Source organism: Equus caballus, chromosome 16 (genome assembly GCF_041296265.1).
Source record: "Equus caballus isolate H_3958 breed thoroughbred chromosome 16, TB-T2T, whole genome shotgun sequence".
In the NCBI taxonomy this organism is placed as follows: Eukaryota; Metazoa; Chordata; class Mammalia; order Perissodactyla; family Equidae; genus Equus; species Equus caballus.
The window spans coordinates 48,216,478-48,235,971 of NC_091699.1; the positions used below are offsets into that span (position 1 = coordinate 48,216,478).

The following is a 19,494-nucleotide window of genomic DNA, read 5'->3' on the forward strand; positions in this document are numbered from 1 at the left end:
GCCCCCCACAAGCTGCTGGGCTCCTGCCACTGAGCAATCCCATCAACTTTCCCTCCTCCCAGCCTTTGCACCTGCCGTTGCTCCTGCCTAGAGTCCCTTATCCCCCGTCCACCTGTATGTTTGGCAGACTCCTCTCCAGCCTTTCAGACTCTGCTCAGATGGCCTCTCCCCTGAAAAGCCATCCCAATCTTTTCCTTGATGTCTCCTCCCAGCCATACCCAAGCAGGCCAGCCCAGGTGGTCCTGTACACCTCTCCCGGCTGTCACCCCTCTGCCATTTGCAGTCTGAATGGACATCTGTTTCCTCTGGGTGGCAAGTCCCAAGAGAGGAAGGACAAGGTCTGGTCCATCTCTGCTGCCCTAGGCTCAGGAGGGCCCCAGTAGGAGCCTGTGGCATGAGTGTGGAGTGCCCTAGTGGGAATGTAAGGACATGTGGATGGGGGTGGGGAAGGAATGGGGCTGTTAATGGGCCACCAACCCAGGAGGGCCACATCCTTACCAGGTCCTGGAAGCCAAGCCAGGAGCCCTCCTCCCTGCTCCCACACTGCCTTTGTGTCCTCCTTCGTAGCCCATGCAGGGCCAGGTTGTAATGGCCAGGATAGATGTTTGTGACCCCCTCTAAACAAAGGGTTTATGCCAGAAAATCCCTACTCGACATGAAGGTTAGTTATTAATAATGTGACAACCAGCATCACAGTGTACAAACGCTGCTTGCGACATGACACCATATATGGCTGACTAACTATGGAGCCACCCCACCACAGGATGGTGGCAGCATGGCATGGCTGTATGGGAACCAAACGTGGCAGCTAGTGGATGTCGGCAGCTGATGAAGCTTGCAGCATCTGGCCCATATCTCCCTGCCTGTCCACCGACTGTGTGCTCTGAGGGCTCCAGGGCCCCTTGCCCTTGCCCTACTGTAAGTCCCGCACCAGGCAGGCCAAGGAGGGGCCAAAACCCCTGCCCTGGGGAGCTCTCAGCCACACACACAGTCCAGGGCCTAGTATGTCCCAGAGCAGCTGGGGTAGGGTTTTCAGGCACCCACTGTAGGGCAGTCTCTCAGTCCCGTCAGGAGCTGCACTGCGGGGCTCAGGGCTGGTTGGGTGAGGGGAGAGCCCAGGAGGTGCAGCCTGTCCTGGATCTGTCCTGAGTGCTCTCAATGGGAGGTCCCCCAGGTACCCAGCTACTCCATTGATCCCATGGTTTTTAAGGGTAATTAGCAGCTACGTCAATACCTTCAGTTTTCCCTGCGAAGGCAGGAGACAGGGGCAGCAGCCTGGCAGGGGTGGGGCCCAGGCCCGGGACCCAGCTTTACTCTGACTGACTGGGGTCCCTGAGCTGATCGTTACCAGTCCCCTATCCCTCCATTTCCCTCCTGGCTCAGTTTAGGGTCCCTGAGCCACCATGAGCCCCCTATCCCTATCCTTCCACCCAAGGTTCCCCTGATCCCTGGCACAAGTGTACCCCATTCCAGCAGCTGACCCCCATCTCCAACCCCAGACTCTGTAGCCTTTCCAGTGCTGACCCATGCTGGCCAGCCTAGGGAGGCCCAGCTCACCATCTCTAGTCCATTTCTGCTCTCCTTTTAGGTGCCTGTTGGCATGAGGGCTGGGCAGGCAAGATCCCCACCGGCTATTCCTTTCAAGACCAGGGACCTGACACCAAGATGTGGCTAGTAGGGGTTGGAGAACAGCAAATCCCCCAGGGTCATGTCATGAAACTCAGCTCCCACCACCCAGCGTGTGTGCTGCCCAGCACACTGGGCAGGGGGAGGGGCTGGGATGCTGGAGCCCCTAACTGAACCCCCACCTGAGCCTGGGCCTTTGAGGAGACAACCAGCAGCAGGGCCAACCTGCGTCAAATCTTTCTCGTTCCATTTTCTTTCTGATTTAATTTTCCAGAGATTAGGACTCGTTCACCTTCGCTGCAGAGAGGAGCCTGGCACGCACGCCTGTTTTTACTCCCAGGTTGAAGGGTGGTTAGTCGATCAGGCTGTTCTTCCAGTCCTCCCCTCTTCCCTTCCAGATTGGCATCACCCTGGATCCTGCCTTCAGCATCACCCTGGGTCCACCCCAGGCCCCTTTCAGGCCCACCAAACTCCAGCTTATCCCTGATGCCCCTTTACTGTTTGCCTCACCTTCAAACTTGGGGATAAATGCAGGGAACAGAACTACACAGAATGTGACCTAAAACAAGGGCTTTGGATCAGACAGACCCGGTTCGAATCTGGAGCGCTGCTATGTAACTTAACCTCTCTGGTCCTCAGTGTCCCATCGGCTAAATGGGCACGATCAGAATGATCCCTCCTCAGAGGTTGTCGGAGATCAGTGAAGTCAAGTGTGTAAAGCACCTGCCCCCGGGTGGCCAGAGCTGACACTCTGTGAATGGGGCTGTTCCTGCGGCTGGCCCCACTGCTTGCTGGCTTTCTGGGACTTTGCAAAATGCTTCTCCAGTCTGACTGAGGCTTGTCCAGGTCACTGGTCCTGGGGCCTTTTATCTCATGTGGTAGCTGTCTCTGTGTTACAGACACCTCAGAGCTCGACACCCCTCCCAATCCGGACTGTTGGGAGCTGTGGGGATGAGGCTGGCTCCATCTGCCCCTGTGAGCATCCAGGCTTCCTGTCCAAGGTCACCATTTCTCCAAGTGTCCTTCAGGTCACCTCCCCTTTATGTGGAGCCACCTAGGGAAGCAGGAGGCTGGGCAGAGGGTCTGGGACCCCTGAGAAGGCCTTGGCCTCCATAGGCCCTGGAAATCCCCAGGCCAGAAGGCTGGCCAGACATACTGCATAACGAAAGAGTTACTAGAGCTGAGAGATGGTTGGGGTTGGGGCCAGCACTGGGGTTGAAGGTGGGGGAAGGAGGTAAGGAAATGAAGGGAGAGATGGAGGGACAGGTCTTGGTGGGGATTCCCTTAAGGGGAGGAGGACACCCGGGTAAGCAGTGGCCACAGGAACATGGTACAGGATGGGGGTGTCAGGGACTCCTGGGAACAAGGAGCTGCAAACTGTCTCCTGAATTGTCCCTCGGGGCCTCAGCCACCCCTCCTCTTCCTGTTCCTCAGCCCCTCTGTCACTGTGTCTCCTGCCCTCTCCGACATGCCCACTTGGCTCTAGCTAGCCTGTCCCCTAGTCTGCTGCTGTGGCCCACTACCATTCACCATCTCGTCTGTGGGATGAAGCCCCTGCCTCTTCCTCACACATCACAGCTGGCGTAGAGCTGCAACAGCCTGTAGATCTGCTGGCCCCTGTCTCTCTCTTCAGTCCAACTGCCTGTGCAGAGCTGGGGGCCATGCAGGCTGTACTGCTGTGAGAGCTGTTGGGTTTTTCCAATTAACTCACTGGGCCAAGGACACCAGCGGGCATGCAATCATGCTGTGGTTGTTGAGGCCCTGCACCCGGTGTGCCCTAGCCTTTCTGTTGCTTCTGAGCTGGCCCCAGGGACCAGGGCTAGAGGCTAGGGTTCAAGGGGAACCAGTCCTGGGCATGTTCCAGAGCTGCCCCGGACTCTCCCGGTCTTCCTGCTAGGGCTGAGGGTGGAATGCACCTCTCAGACCACATCAGTGGAGAGATGACCTATCCCCCAGGGTGGGACCATCTGCTGGACTGTGTCACTTGGATCTCCCTGGGTCACAGAGCTCAGCTCAGGGCTCACCCCAGGGAACGGGGCAAGTGGAGCAGTTCTAGGGGAATGTCACGAGGGGTGAGGCATTTGGGATAGAAGGAACAAGGACTTTGCGATTGGGATTGGGGGATGGGCTTGGCTGGAAGCTCAACCAGCCCCTGCAGTTCTGGAATTCTTCCCTCATCTTTCCAGAAACCCTTTCTAGTCCATTTCCCCACCCTCACTCGGGAGGATTTACATAGGCAGGGAAAGGCGGTGGGGAAGCAGGCACAGCAGGAGCAAAGGTGTAGCAATGGGTATCAGAATGGACCAGGGACCCAGAGGTCTGCAGGTGCATGCCAGGTCATTGGGCTGGTGGGCCCTTGAGTGCTGGCATCAGGAGCCAGTGGGATGATATCATAGTGGGTCTTTGCGTAGAAGTGGGGCAGGAAAAAAGCATGGCAGATGCAGCCCCAGGCTCTACAAGGTAGCACAGCTGCAGGCAGAAGTGGAGGAGTCAGAGCAGGTCCAGCTGGCCCAGAGCTCCTCTTAACGTAGAATTGGGCACGTGCATTTGCTGAGGGTCCGTTACACACATGCCTGGTGCTTAGGGAGAGATGGAAGGGAGCTGGCTGTGGCTGTGCCCTAAGACTGGCGTCCCTGTGCTAGGTTCTCCTATTATCACCTCCTGGGCTAAGGCTGAGGTGTCGGAGACAAGGACAGGATGGCTGGGGAGGGGCTGCCCAGGAAGGCCTGGGAGGAGGGGTGGCACTGGAGGTGGGCAGACCCTGGGGAGACAGAGGCTGCCTGCTCAGGAATGGTGCCGATGGCTTTGTATCCTAAGTGTGTGGACCTAGCAGGGAGAGAGTGCAGGCAGGAAGGGGACTGTGATTCCTTCTGCAGAATTCTGGTCATCCTAAACAGTAGCAGTAGTGACAGTAATATAGGTTCCTCTTGAATGAACCTTTTGGTCCTTGGTCAGCCTGTGAGGTGGGGACTGCCATTCTCTCATTTAATAGATCAGACACTGAGGTTCAGAGATGGGGTAACTCTTGAGGTTCAGAATTAGCAGGGCATTTGCTTTCAAGTCTTGTGTCACCTGTCAGGGCCCTGGGGTGTGACCCTGCCACCTGGAGATCCACTCCGTCTGAGGCCCCCAAGCCCTGGCCCAGTCACGATGTAAGGCTGCAAAGGGCACCCTGGACCTGGCAGGGAAGGACTCCCTGGTTCCTCAAGGAGAGTTGTCAGGAAGCCTCATGTTCAAGCCTCCAATCCCTGGGCTGCCACTGCCATGGACAGCTCTGATTGGGGCACCTGGGAATGAGCTTGACCAGAGAGTCAGGTATGGTCACTTCATTCCTTGCCCTGAGAAGACAGGTAGCTGCACCCCCTGTTGGCACAAGTGTTCTGGGGGTATGCTTGGCCGAGGCTTCAGCCAGTGTAGCTGAGACATGGCCTCAGCACACCCAGGGGCCGTAGTCCAAGGTCTGGAAAGGGTGTATTTTTAGTGTCCTGAAACCTGGGAAGGAGGGGTCACTGAGGATGGGGGACCTGGCTTTACCATTCACAGTCATGTGGCCTTGACCTGTCCTCTCCTGTTTCTGAGCCTTAGTTTCCCCAACAGTGGGCACTGGGCTCCAGGCTCCCTGCATTTCCCAGTGACCCCCAGGCTCTGACCTCTCCTGGACCTCTGTCTCCATCACTGTCTTTCATCTGGGGGCCTCTGTCCTCAGGCAGGGCCCCAGGGGGACCCAGGGAACAGCCTGGGCTGGTGCCCACTTGAGGCCTCCATCCTCCCCAGCCCTGCATCCAGGCCTCGTGAATCGCCCTCTAATCGCCACTGCTCTGTGGGAAGGAGTGACTTCACCACAAATTATTTTGTTCTAAGAGAAGGACAAAAAGAAAAGAGGCTGAGAAGCTGGGAGGGATGGGGGGCGGCGGGAGGAGGAGATTGCCTGAGCCAGCTTTGTGCCGTGCTTTAACCCTTGGACTGCCAGATGCTGGTTGAGCAGCAGGGCAGGGGCCCGGGAGGCACCAGGTCCCCCACCTCCTCCCCCTGTCAGATGCCTGAGGCCTTATCTCCCCACATCTCTTCTCACTGTCACTCTGCTGACCTTATCTCTGCTGCCTGTCTGTCTTTCATCAGCTGCCTCTCCCACCTCCTTATCTCCTCCTCATCACCTCCTCTCTCTGTCTCTCCACATCCCTCCGCTTCTGCACAGGCTGATGGCACAGCCTGGTGGTGGCAGCTCAGTCGTGGCAGTCCGACCTCTGACCTCTGGTGAAGGAGCCAGCTTGAGGCACGCATCTCCTGGGGTCACCTGGATAGACATATGAACCCAGTCAGGCTCAGAGACACACGCAGGAGTGTGTGATGCATACACACATGCACCTGCACACACCCAAGACTCTAGCCATGAACAAAGACACCCATAAAACCTTGCTTCTACTACTCACCTAGAACCCCCAGGCTTCATCTAGAGGCCTTAACCCTGCCCTACCCCCATCGTGGAGGCATGTACACACAGATGGATATGTGTTGAGCCGTAACACACACTCACACACACAGGTACAGACTGTCAGATTTATACCTCCCCCCCCCCCCCGCCACTGTACGCATGCGCACAGGCCCACCCCCAAGGAGAAGGGAGAGGCAGATTCATTCCCTCCACATGTCTCTTCTTTCCTGGTCCCTGCCCCCTCATTCTGTGCCCCAAATGATAGAGGAGTCCCTAGGGGCACCCAGAGCTCCCGCTACAGTTTCTGCCCTGGGGCAGCGCCAGCAAAAAAGGGTATGGATGCTTGAGCTCATGTGGAGGGTAGCTGTGTATGTGTGATGCACATGTGGGTGTGTAGGTGTATGTACATGTGTGGGTGTGAGAGCATCTTCATGTTGTTGTGTGGTGTGCAGTGTTGCTTCCTGGCTCATCTCCTCCTGACACCCTGCCTCCTATCCAGCCCACCCTTTCCCCTCTGCTGCTGTCAGCCACTCTGAACTAGTCATCAGGGTGCTGCTTATGGTCCCTGGAGGGGGAACCCTGAGAGGGCAGTGACAATCCCATCTTACCAAACCATACACAATCAATGCAAGCAGGAGAACCCATGGCCTTGCTCTTCCTCCAAGTCTGTGAAAGCACTAGGGCCGACCCCTAGACTGCCATGCTCTCTTTCAGTGGCCAAAGCCAGGGTTGAGGTGCAGGTGAGAAGTGCACTGTGGTGAGCTGTACAGAAAGGGTATGCAGCACCATGGCATGGGAATGTGGGACCACCTGGCCTCACCCCAGGCTTCTGCTTCTTTCCAGATCTACAAGGATAACCGGAATCTGTTTGAGGTGCAGGAGAACGAGCCTCAGAAGTTGGTGGAGAAGGTGGCGGGAGATATTGAGAGCCTGCTGGACAGGAAGGTGCAGGCCCTAAAGGTAGGTGCCATTGTATGTGTTGAGGGAGAGCCAGGCAGATTGGTCTGCACTGCGAGTGCAATGTCCCAACCCACCAGGAAGGCACGGCCCTCCTGGCCCTCTGAATTCAGGCTGGACCATCATTGGCAGGGCTGTGCCCCTGTGGACTGTGGGCAGCTATGGCAGGAGCAGGATGGTTGTAGCTGGAGTAGGCAGCATGAGGGATGACCTGGGGTCTCAGGGGCCCTGTATGGGCATGAAGGTAGGACCAAGACAGGTCCCCCTCCCCCCCCCCCCATTGGGCTTGGAGTCCTCCCAGTCCTCTGCTCTGTGAGTGTGCCCTGGGTGAGCACCTGGCCAGGATAGTGACCTATTGATGGCTGGGAGGGTGGGCTGCAGGCTCTGATGGGGAGGGAACATGGAAGGGCTCTGAATGCCCCACAGAGAAGGCTGTGGTCATGTGATGCTAGGGGTTGGAGCCCCTGCTCTGCCCATGACTTTGAGCATTTCTCTGCCTCCCTCTGGGCCTCAGTCTCTCCATCTATACTCAAAGAGGCTGCACCTGTCAACTCCAAGGCACTGCGGTTTTGTGAGGTGACAGAACCTGCTGGGCTGCCCTCACTGGTCTACAAAGCCAGCAGACCCCTGGTACTCTACCCAACCCAGAGAGAGCAATGGGGAGGGGCTTCTGGAGCTGCAGAGTAGCCTGGGCGAGTTGTGCAGTAAATGAGGAGGGGGTCCACGTTGCCCTCAGATCAGAGGCCCAACTGCAGCTGCCCCAGCCTGTGTCAGAGAGACGAGTCCAATAAAATGGCCTGAAGTACTAATCCATGTGATAACACGGATGAACTTGAAAACACTATAGTAAGTGAAAGAAGCCATTCACAAAAGACCACCTATTGTGTGATCCGATTTCTGTGAAATGTTCAGAATAGGCAAATCCATAGAAACGGAAAGTACATTAGTAGTTGCCTAGGGCTGGAAGTGTGGGGCTAGGGAGTGTCTGCTAATGGGTACAGGGTTCTTTCTGGGAGTGAAAATATTCTAAAATTAGATGGTAGTGATGGTTGCACAACTCTGACTATACTAAAAAACCACGGAATTGTCTACTTTATGTCAGTAAATTTTATGATATGTGAATTATATCTCAAAGCTATTAAAAAAAAAAAAAAAGATGAGCAAGTCCATACAAGCCACACCCAGGCTTAGGCCAGGGGCCTGGCAGGGTCAAGTTAGGGCTGCCACCGAGTTCAACCCCCCCTCTCCCCCATCCAGGCCCCAGGAGAGAACAAGGATCCCCTTCCCCAGGAGCTGGGTCTCCTGCCTGCCCCTGTGTGCCCTGAGGTCATGGAATAGGGAGAGACTGGTATCCTGGGACCAGAGATCCAGAGAAGGCGGAATCTGAGAACCTCCCACCCAATGTGGACCAGAGGACCCAGAGCTGGGCCCAGCTCAGCCTGACCTTCGGGATCTCCTAGTCACAGGTGGGGAGAGAAGTGGGGAAATGAACTGTCACAGGGAGGAGGCAAAGCTAAACCTTCAGCTGTGACAGCAGTCCCCATTGGACCCAATGGTGTCTCCCCTGATTGTGGGAAACATCCACTCACCTCCCCTAGCCAGCACATCATGTCCACCCCCTTGCCTTTTCTAGAACTGGGCCCAACCTGGACGCTCTCCCTCCTTTCTCTGATTCTCTGTCTCTCTCTCCCGTTCATTGCAGACCCCTCATTCGCCCACTGCTTCCTTGCTTTATTGCGCTGGCCCCCCATCCCATTTACAAAGTGCAGGCCACTAGTCCTGAACTTGTGTCAACTGTCTGATAAATCTGGGAAGGGGCACCCTTCAGGCCTTTAGACCTGCTACCCACCAGGCTTTAGGGCCAGTCGCCTCAGTGGAGGGTGCTGAGTGGTGGCAGTGACAGATGCTTGACCTGTACTCCACACATGGAGCCCAGGGCCCAGCCCCTGCCCATCCTTTCTGGACAGCATAGGGCTGGGGTCCCTCCCCAGGCTCCTTTCCTCACTCCTAGAGGAAGTACAAACCCTGACAGCTTGAGGGAGGAGGGAGCCCAAGACCTGATCCCAACCCTCTCCCTGCACCCTGCATGCCAGACCCTGCCCCATGAGGCAAAACAGATGTCTGTCTCCTGCTGCTGCATCTGCAGCCCAGCCCGTGGCCTGGTACACAGTTGGTGCTAAATACAATTATTTTCAATTGAAAAATGGTGGAAAAAGGCCCTCACTGTTTGGGACTCCCCATATGCTGAGTCTGTCACACATCACTCTCACAGCAACCCCATGATAGAGGCCCACTTCACAGAGGGGGACACTGAGACTCAGCTGTGCCATGCATAAGGCCGGGATGTGGCAGAGCCAGGATTTGAACCCAGGTCACTCTGACTCTGAGCCAGGCCCTTGACTCCCCACGTTATTCCTGAGGTGTGCATGGAGCCCAGCACTGTCCTCGCCAGTGAACTCCCCCTGCTGCAGTGTCCCCTGGCTCCAGGTCCTCGGGATGCTCCTGTCCATATCCCCAGAGGAAAGGGAGGACCATCCTTCCCCTGCTTTGGTCCTAATTTTTCAAGATGACCTTTGGTCTTAGTTATGTTTTTGGTTTTGTTTGTTTGTTTGTTTTTGAGGAAGATTAGCCCTGAGCTAACATCCGCTGCCAATCCTCTTTTTGCTGAGGAAGATTGGCCCTGAGCTAACATCTGTGCCCATCTTCCTCTATTTTATATGTGGGACGCCTGCCACAGCATGGCTTAATAAGCGTTGCACAGGCCCGTGCCTGGGATCCCAACTGGGGAACCCCGGGCCGCCAAAACAGAGCACACAAACTTAACCGCTATGCCACCAGGATGGCCCCTTAATTATGTTTTAAATTTGCTTTTAATCAAGTTTTGGCCCTTTTCTCCTTTTCTATATTTGTTTGTAGCCTGAATGCATATAGAGTGAGGGATGTTGAGGGGCTGGACCCTATCACCCACTACTCCAATAATCCCCTCTCTCCCTGGATCCCATCCAGTAATCCAACTTGATTTCCTTACTCTGGTCTGGAATTTTAATTTTAGGCTTGCAAAATGGGATCTGAACAATGCAGGACAGAGTTCATTGTCTCATTTAATCGGGGACAATCAGATGTTTGTAATAAGTTCCTCCAAGCTGTACAGGGTGATTTATGGGGCCAAAAGTCAGGCAGGAGCAGGCCAGCTCAGGGGCCATGCAGTACAAGCAACCAGAGTCCCCAACTCCAGGAAACCTCCTGGGGCCTCAGCTTCGGAGACATGGAGGGGACCTGACTTGGAAATTCTAGTACCCAGGGAGATGGGTCCTCTGAGCCAAGGCCCACTCTCTTAGGTCTTGAGTCTCAGGAGGGGTAAGGAGGTGCCTAAGTTCTTATAGCACATTGGAGGCCGAGTTGGAACTCTCCTGTCCTTCCAGCTGGGACCTTGGCACACAGGTCCTCTCTCAGAAAGGTCATCTCTTCGTGGTTGTACTCCTTCCTTCATCTATTCATTAACATTCAGTAAGGGCCTGTTGTGTGTCAGAGCAGTGCTGGGGTGCAGTGGGGAAGGATAGGCCCTGTTCCTGCCCTCTTGGAGCTCTTTGTCCAGTCTCATCCCAGGCCTTAGTTTCCCCCTCCATAAAATAGGGACAGGAGACCATCCTTGCTCAGTACATCTGCTTTCACAGCTCCAGGAGCCACCTTTTATAAAGGCCACAGTGAAAACAATGTCCCTGAAGTTATGCCACCTTCAGCACCATCCTTGGCACCTCTGCTGTGTGACTCAGAGGAGAGGCGGTGCCTTGGATAAGGAGAGGGGTGACCCCAGTGTGGGGGATTCCAGCTTTCTCTCAGGGACAAGGCCAAGGGCACTGTGGCTCAGTGGGCTTGGTTCCTGGAGAATGGGAAGCCCAGGGCCAGGGCAGCCAGGCCAGAGCAGGTTCTTGAGGGACATGACTGTGGTATCTAGAAGCCTGCTCTCGAGGTAGTCCTCTCACTTCCAACCCCGAACAAGCCAGAGGCAGTGGAGAAGCCTGGCTTGGGATCCTGGACCTAGAGACCTCAGCCCTCAAGCTCGGCCCTTCCTACTAGGCTCATGTTCCCCACGCTCCACCTCAGGTATTTCCCATTGTCCCGTGGCCAAAACCTTTCCAGATGCTGCGCCTTCATACCTTTGCCTTCTTGGAGTGTTTTTAACCATGTTTGCATCTTGCTGTCACCTGAGGAGCTTTTAAGTCCTGGTGCCCAGGCGCCACCCCAGACCAAATGCATCAGATTCTCCAGGGCTAGGCTGTGCTTCGGTATTTTTCAATAGACCACAGATGATTCCATGAAGATTCAGAGCTCAGGACGTTTCCCCTAAAATGGCAGAAATAATTCCTTCCCATGATTACTGGAGTCTTTCTGAGCACTTGCCAAGTGCCTGGCCTAAGATGAGCTGAACAGTCCAGATCTCTCCAAATCTTTGCTACAAGCCAGGGGTTACTTCTTGTATCCCCATTTTACATTTGAGAAAACTAAGCCCCAGAGAGGTTAAGCCACTCCCCGAGGTCTCACAGCAAAACCAGGCTTTAGATCCAGGCACTTGGGCTCCAGATCCCACAAACTGCCCCCCGACATTGCCCTCTGTGCTACTACTAGTGGTCACATGGTATTTGCTCTCTACAGGGACACAGGGCTGAGGGAAGAGGAGACAGGGCTCTGTTCTCCTCTGACAGGGTCTTGCTCTGGGATGACCTAGTGACCTTGGACAAATCCATGCCCCTTCAGTTTCTTCCTTGGGCAGTGGAGATAAGAGGCTGAGCCCCCTGTCCCACCCCTCCTCCGTGAGGCCCAGATGGTTGGAACAGGAGGAGGTGCAGCTGCGGCCCTGGTTCTGGGGGCTCCAGTGGGCAGCATTCCCCCCATCAGTGGCCTCTCTGGGGAGCGAGCATCATTTAAAGAGTAAATTAAAAAGGCTTCTGCACATAGCCGTCCTGCTTTTGTCGCTAATGGCCACTTAACCCAATTAAACTGATGCGTAGTTGGCAGTGTGGCCGGGTCTGTTCAGGAACTGGGCTCTGGGCTGGGTGTTTAGAGGAGCAGGAGGAAGAGCCAGAGAAGGAGCCTGGGGGCTGGGGCCTGTGGGGCAGACCATCCTCTTTGTCAAGAAGGAGAACATTCTGCCTAGCTCCCACTTACTCGCTGCCTGCTTTCTTTCTCACGCTTCATCTGATGCAGGGTTTCTTCATGTCAGTACTATCAACATTTTGAGCAGGGGCAGCTCTGTGCATTGTAGGGTGTTGAGCAGCATCCTTGCCCTCTACCCACTAGATGCCAGTAGTACACCACTCCCCAAGTTGTAACAACCAAAAATTTCTCCAAATATTGCCTAATGTCCCCTGGGGGCAAAGTTCCCCTGGTTGAGAACTACTGGTCTAATGAGACAGAGAGATGCAGCCATGGTGAATAGAAGCTCTGCTATCAGAAGGACGCTGGGGACCTCAGAGAGGTGCAGATGGAATGGAGCAGCCCCAGCAGGAAGAAGATCTCTTCAGTTCAAGGGGGTAATAGTGAGCTTGGGGCTGCCTGCAGGAGGCAGCAAGGATTTGGGGGAAAAGTTTGGCACTGAGACAGCTGGAGGCCAGTTCAGAATTGGATCCCCTGATGCATTCATTGATGAGGGTTGGACAAACAGATCGACCCTGGGAACACAAGACCATGGGTGTCACTACTGCCGAGGCCTGGCCCAGAGTAGGAGCCTCATGAACGTTTGTAGAACAGATGCCAGGGCTATGACTCTGGTTTCTGCCTAGAGGTCAGCCTCTGGGGTCTGACTCTAGAACAAAGAAGCTCTAAAAGGAACACTAAGAGTGGACAGACAAGCAGGGGATTCTGTAGCATTGGCTGCCTCCACCCACTCTCCTCTGGGCAATTAAAAGGTGTTTATGTGGGGCTGGCAGTGGCTTCTGCCTCCCCTCCATTACAAACATTAAGAGATCTTGACCCTTCCACTTTCCCGCTCTTGAAAGGAGCCGCAGACCTGTGGAGCCAATTAGGCGCCTGCGTGGGCTCCAAGGGCCCGAGCAGCCTTTTCTCCCTGATTGCAGCGTTTATGGCTGATTATTCTCCCCTCACCCAAACAGTGCTGCTGCTTCCTGGCAAGCTGTCACTGCCACCCAGAGGAGCCGACTGAGGCCCCCAGGGAGGGGAGAGTGTTGATTAGTGAATGGGCATTCAGTGAGTGCCTATGTGTGGGAGCCCTTGGGGACCTCTGCCTACAGAGGGAGGCCACTGGCCAGCAAGGAAACAAGAAAAGGGACTTGGGGGTGGTGAGCACTCAGGAGAGACCAGGTAGCATGCGGTGTTAGAGAGCAACCACACAGAACAGGGGTCAGAGGGAGCTCCTTGGAGGAGGTAGCCTTCTGTCCACTCCCCATGCACCCAAGGGTCCTGGGAGTCAGCGTGAACCTTGGGCAAATACACGCTGCTCCCAGCAACTGGTGGATATGTGTGTGGGGTCGGCCTCGATTGCCTGCATCCATACCAGGTGGCCGAGAACCCAGAGACCCCTTGAAGACCTCCAGACTGAGCTGGTAGTGCAGGGAGCTGGCCTCCCTGGGAACAAAGAGAGAGACAATGCAAGTGGGATGTGGCCAGGGCATGGCGGAAGGATCCTCAGGGGAAACATATTATTCCCTCCTCTTCGCCCACCTGCCCGCCCTAGTGGTGGTCAGACAAGGGCCAAGTTTGGCCTGTCAGGCCTCAGGAAAGCAAGCTATGAACCCAGGGCCTGAGCTTCCCTGCTCCCTGGGATTGCCCCTGAGGAGGAGGCCCCTCTCCTGGCTCCTCCTCTAAGGTGCAGGGGCCTCATGAGGAGTCAGAAGAGCTGTGGTCATCCCTTAGCATCTGCTAGTCAAAGGAGAAGTCTAGGGCCCTGGAGTGTAATGTCCCTGAGGCCCACAGAGCTTGGTGGATCAGCCTTACACCTACTCCCCTACCGCTGAGTTCTCCCCAGTGGCTGAGGTCAGAGGGAAAGGGCTGAATGCAGCCACCTGTCAGGCCAGGAAGCTCAGCATCCTGCTTGCCATGACCAACTTCACCCACCTCCTGTGGGGACACCTTGGCCAAGGTTCCCCAGGCCCATGTCTCGCCCCAAGAGGGGATGTCTGAGCCTCTCCTGCCTGATGGTCCTGCTCATGATGCCAGGCGCATCCCCTGGGAGTACCATTCAGTCTCCCTGTTGTTCACTTGCTCATTCAGTCTTTCAGCAAACCCTCTCTACTGTCCCCAGCCTGGCCCTACATGTGGTGCCAGTCTCCCCTCATTGGGGCAGAATTTCCATTTTACAAATGGGGAAACAGAGGCTCAGAGACAATGCCTGCCCAGCCACTGCCTGGCTGAGACAGGCTCACAATTCCCCCTGCTCACCCTGGCTCCTGAGCCTGTGTGTCTGCCCCTCCCAGAGCTCCCAGGGACTAGGGCAGAAAGGGAGCCCAGCGTTGGGGAGGGAAAAGGTGAGGGTCTGCCAGGCAGAGGGCAGCACACAAACAAGGGCCCACAGGCAGGACCTTGATCACGGGACACGGGGGACAGCTGGAGAGGGAGGCTGGGCTGGAGAGGGCTACAGACGCAGACTGGCAGCCATGGCCCTGAGATCCCTACCCACCACAGGAGCGGGAATCTAGGGTGTGGGGGCGGTTGGCCAAATGGGGGAAATGAACCCTTGGCCGGAGGGAAACACACCGGATTCCACTCCCCAGAGAAGCCTGCGCTGAGGAAGGATCCTCTCCTGCATCGGCCCACCTCCGTGGGGGGTCCTAGCTGGCAATGGAGGGAAGATGCTAGGAGGCAGAGTAAGAGGACCTGCGGGTGCCACAGGGACAAACCAGTCTAACTCAGGATCAGAGAAGTGAGAAATTTAATTGAGTTTTAATAGCCTCTGGCCCTTTGTTCTGAAATCTTCATGTGCAAGGGCTGGGGGACGGGGGAGGTGTATCTAAGGCAGGGTGAGTCAGTGGCCCAGGTAGCCCCTGCCCTCCAGGACCCCAGATTTTGAGGAGACAGACAACAAGCTATGGGGTCCCAGCGTGCAGAACAGCTGACATGGGAGGGGCAAGTCTAAGAAAACAGCTTGGCAGAAGTGATGTTTGAGCTGAACCGTGGAAGGTGGGTACAATTTTCAAAGGTGGAGAAAGGGACGAAGGAACGCATTGAGCCCTGGCCTAGCAGGGAGTGTGAGCAGAAGGGACTCAGGCTGAGTCTACTGAGACTAGTCTTCTGGGCTGGGAAGGGAACCCAGTAGGTGCAGCCTGTGCATCAGTGTTTCCACTGGAGGGGAGAGGGGACGGGAGAGGTGACAAAAGCCGAGAGCAGAGCTCACTGCTCAAGTTCTGTGGTAGTAGCTGCACATCTTCAGGCATGGCCCCTTCGCAGTGCAGGCAACCCTGGGAGCAGCCAGTCACCTCTCTCCTCCATTTTCTGTGGCTTAAAATACATCGCGAGCAATGCCTCTGCTGTGGCAATGGGCACTGTGGGAGAAGTGAACGACGGCTCACAAGGGGTATGGGTGGGGAGGGTACAGGGCCGTGGAGCCAGCCCCAAGGGGAGGGGCTTAGGGTGATGAGAAGGCCCTGTGAGGCCCCTCATGGACCTCTCAGCTGTCTTCTCCAAGCCCACACCTGAAGGCTGGACCCCAGGCAGGGCCCCCAAGGTTTTCCTGGAGGAGGCCAGTTGACCTGGCTTGTCTCATCTTGGGATACCAGGTGCCTCAGATGCCCTTTGCTTCCCTCAGCTTCTGTTTACTGAGTGCTGAGTACCGGCTGGGTACAAGTGCTATACTAGATCTCCAGGTATAGGGACAGCAGGAATAGACCTGCGGGGCCCTGTCTCAAGAAGTGCAGTCTGCTCAAGGTGACAGTGATATGACCCGTGCCACAAAGTATGGAGTCAGGGTGGTAAGCCTGTGGGTATTGACCAGGTGTAGTGGACCTTGGGATACAGGGAGGGTTTGCTGGGGATTTAGCCAGGCAGAAGAAAGTAAGAGAGGATGAGGGTTAAAGGCAGAGGGCACGGCAAAGTCTAAAGGCCAGAGGTAGAGAGAATGCATGCGTGTCTGCATGCATGTGGTGGTAGCGGGTCTTGCCTGCTACCTGGCTCTGCTGAGCATGTGTACAGACGCACTGTGAGGTGGGTCTTGAGCAGAGGTGTGCGTGGGCTGTGCCCAATGCAGATGCCATTCCTTGGAGTCTAGCTGAGACCTTGTCTAGTGACCACAACCCACACAGTCCTGTCCTTGCACTGCTCTCAAAAAGAACCTTTGGCTATGAGTTCCCCTCAGACAGGTACAACATGGTACATGGTGCATGTGACCAGGCCCGGAGCAAGAAGGTGGCCAAGAATCGGGCCTCACCCACTGCTGTGCTGCAGCCCCAACTCTGCACTTGAGCAGCCCTGAGCCCTTGGAAAATCTTACATTCTCTGGGCCTCAGTTTCCTTACTTGTGCAGTAGGAACAAGTGTAGCCTCACAGATCTGTCATCAGAGTTTATGCCTGGGTCTCAGTGACACCAATTCAGCAAGGGATGCTCATGAGTCAGGTATCACATGAGTCAGGCCACAGGAACTATACTGACCTGTGCCCCTTTAGCTCCACCCAGCCTGTGGAGCAACCTGGGCTGAAGGACCTTGTACCAGCCCGCCCCTCTCTAGATGCCTCTTTCAGGGCCCATCCCCAGCTCCCACCCCTGTGGGCCACGCTGTCCAGGCTGCTCAATGCCTCCTTCCTCCTGGCACAGGCCTTGGGGCCCTTGTTTGAGAGGCTGATCACGGCTGTTGGGCCGTTTGTTCCAGCCTTCCTGTGTTTGCCCACTCTGAGCCTTGGCGAATGGGAGTCGCGGCATGTTTGCTGTGTCAACACCAGCTGGAGCCCGGTTATCGAGATAGCTGAGGGTGTAAGGCCCCATCCGCCAGCTGCCCAAGTGCCTGGGGTCTAGCCCCTCCCTGGGCGGTTGGGGTGGGTGGGCAAGTGGGCAGCTCCCTACCTATGACTCACATATTCACCCACAGGTCTGCCAGGCCTAGGCTCGGCAGGTGTCCAGAACCAACAAGGGCAGCCCCAGACAGGAAGCAGGACTTAAGAGATCAGGGGGCCTTCCTGGCAGAGGTGGCCTTCCTGGCAGAGGCAGCCTTCCAGCCTTTGAAGGCCAAGTTTGGGGCTTCCCCACCCCCTATGCAGAATCCCTTTGACCTCCCCAGCCCCAGCCCTCTCGTCCCCTGTGTTCCCAGTCATCAGATTCAGCAGCATCCAAGGAGAGGATGCCTGAGCAGTCAAGCACATGGACAGATGGAGAGACAGGCAGCGAGACAGGATCAGAACAGGGAATCAGAACTCCAGAAGAGGGGCCGGCCCGGTGGCGCAACGGTTAAGTGCGCACATTCTGCTTCTCGGCGGCCCGGGGTTCGCCGGTTCGGATCCCGGGTGCAGACGTGGTACTGCTTGGCACACCATGCTGTGGTAGGCATCCCACGTATAAAGTAGAGGAAGATGGGCACGGATGTTAGCTCAGGGCCAGGCTTCCTCAGCAAAAAGAGGAGGACTGGCAGTAGTTAGCTCAGGGCTAATCTTCCTCAAAAAAAAAAGAACACCAGGAGAGGACTCGAGGGGACCTGACCCAGGCAAGCTGACATCCATGCGTGAGCTGTGCAGGCATGGGCTGGGTGGAGGAGCCACAGCCCTGGGGAGGGCAGATGTGGGTAGCTTTTGGCTGGCAGCTGGTACTGAGGGGCAACTGTCAGAGACACAGGGGAATAGAGGCTCAGAGAGGGGGAGCGACTTGTCCTGAGCCTGGAGAGAACCTGGGTCCCCACCCTTCAACCAAGGCTGTTCTACCACTTGGGGGCCGGGCAGTTGGCCACATGGCAGAGCCGTGCCTCTGAGTCCTATTTACTTCCAGAATGAGACCCCCACCCACTTCATCAGTATGTTTTCCAGAAATGAGCTTTTGAGGGTTACTCACCCAGGAGACAGAGGCCTCCAGGGCAGCTACAGCACTGATGCACCTGCTGCATGGCCTTTGCTGGTGATTTCCTTTCTCTGAGTCTCAGTTGCCCTGTCTATAAAATGTGGTGATGAGCGTCCATATGGCAGGATTGCCGAGAGCTTGGCCAGCTCATAGACATGCGTGTGCCATGTGGTTACCCCTGTTACAAAGCCGGCGGGGGGTAGCACACGGTTGAGCCACAGGGAAGATCCTCATTGCTTGACCTCACTTTGGGATTTCATGAAAAAGCATCCCAGTTACCTGGAAGCACAGAAAAGTAGCACTGAGACTGAGGCTGGAGGGAAGGAGGAGTTTGCCTCTCTGAGGGTGGGAAGAGCATTCTGAGAAAGGGAACAGCATGGAGGGGGAATCTGGGGGGGATCAGACAGAGTCCAGTGTAGCTGCTGGAGTAGATTGGAGGAGGAGAGCAAGACTGGACCCTCCGATTCTGGATTAGGGTGGGGAGTTATACTCCAGCCCACAGGGTGGTCAGGCTTAGTTGTGGTTGTCAGGAGAGGGGACAGCGGCCTGTACCAGGGGCTGGGAGCAGAGGGGAGAGTGACTCAGGATCAGACGAGGCAGCAAGGTAGGTTAGCTTTACCAGGCTAAGGGAGGAAGAGTCTGGGAGAACTCTTGCTGAAGAGGAAAGTTGGTGAAGGTGGCACTTACAGGGACAGGGGACCTTGGACCGGACAGGCTTCAGAGTAAGAAGGCTGAATTCTAGGAACCAATGGGGATTGTCAGCAAGTGGGCAACACTCCTGCCTGCCTCCTGCCTTCTATCCTCAGATGTTTGCTGACGCCTCCTCCAGAGGGAACCCAGGTGAGCTTGGGGTGCAGCAGTGGGAGCTTGCAGTCACAGGGAGTGGCAAGTGTGGCCTTCCACCGAGACCCACTCACATCCCGATGTCCCTGTGCAAGTTTAGCATCAGTTACTCCTTCCTGCCTGGAGTTCTGAGGGGTTTGAAGCTTTTCTGGGCTTGCATCTTGGACCCTTGACTCTGGGCACTAGGGTTCTCAGGGCCCTGTTGGGAGCGCGATTTTGGACTACTTGGGCTTGAGGTCCCAGAGCATCTTTCTGTGCACCTGTAGTGCCAAGGGCCGAGGAGTTGGGGTAGGGCACCATGGAGTGGGAGGAGCACCCTGGGCTGATGCAAACCCACACCAGTCAGGTGAGAGGAGCCTGTCCCCAGAGTCAGCAGATAAGTAATGGTCATTTAAACAGAGAAATTGGACCTATCTGTGTTGAGCCAATGGACAGTAGTGACAGCCAGTTAATGACATGGCCTCAGCTACACTGTCCTCTGTCTCAGTTGTTTATGTGTGGGACCCCCACCATAAGCATAAGCCCCAACCCCAAGACACAAGCTTTTAGGGGACGAGGGTGTAGAGAGGAGCACACGAGAGTGTGAGTGTTCTTCCTTCTCCTGGGCACAACATGTACATGTATCTCGTGGAGGGGCGTCTGTGGACGT

The 19,494-nt window shown here is 55.9% G+C and overlaps 1 protein-coding gene across 8 annotated transcripts in view; it reads left to right on the forward strand.

Annotated features, from left to right (window-relative positions):
* The window catches only part of CACNA2D2 (calcium voltage-gated channel auxiliary subunit alpha2delta 2), a 141,188-nt gene that overhangs the window by 65,322 nt on the left and 56,372 nt on the right, over positions 1-19,494 (forward strand). For all 8 annotated transcript variants that reach the window (XM_070238833.1, XM_070238829.1, XM_070238828.1 and 5 more), the window contains exon 3: positions 6,902-7,018. In XM_070238833.1, the coding sequence (XP_070094934.1) occupies positions 6,902-7,018 (117 nt within the window). The remainder of the gene's footprint in view (positions 1-6,901; positions 7,019-19,494) is intronic.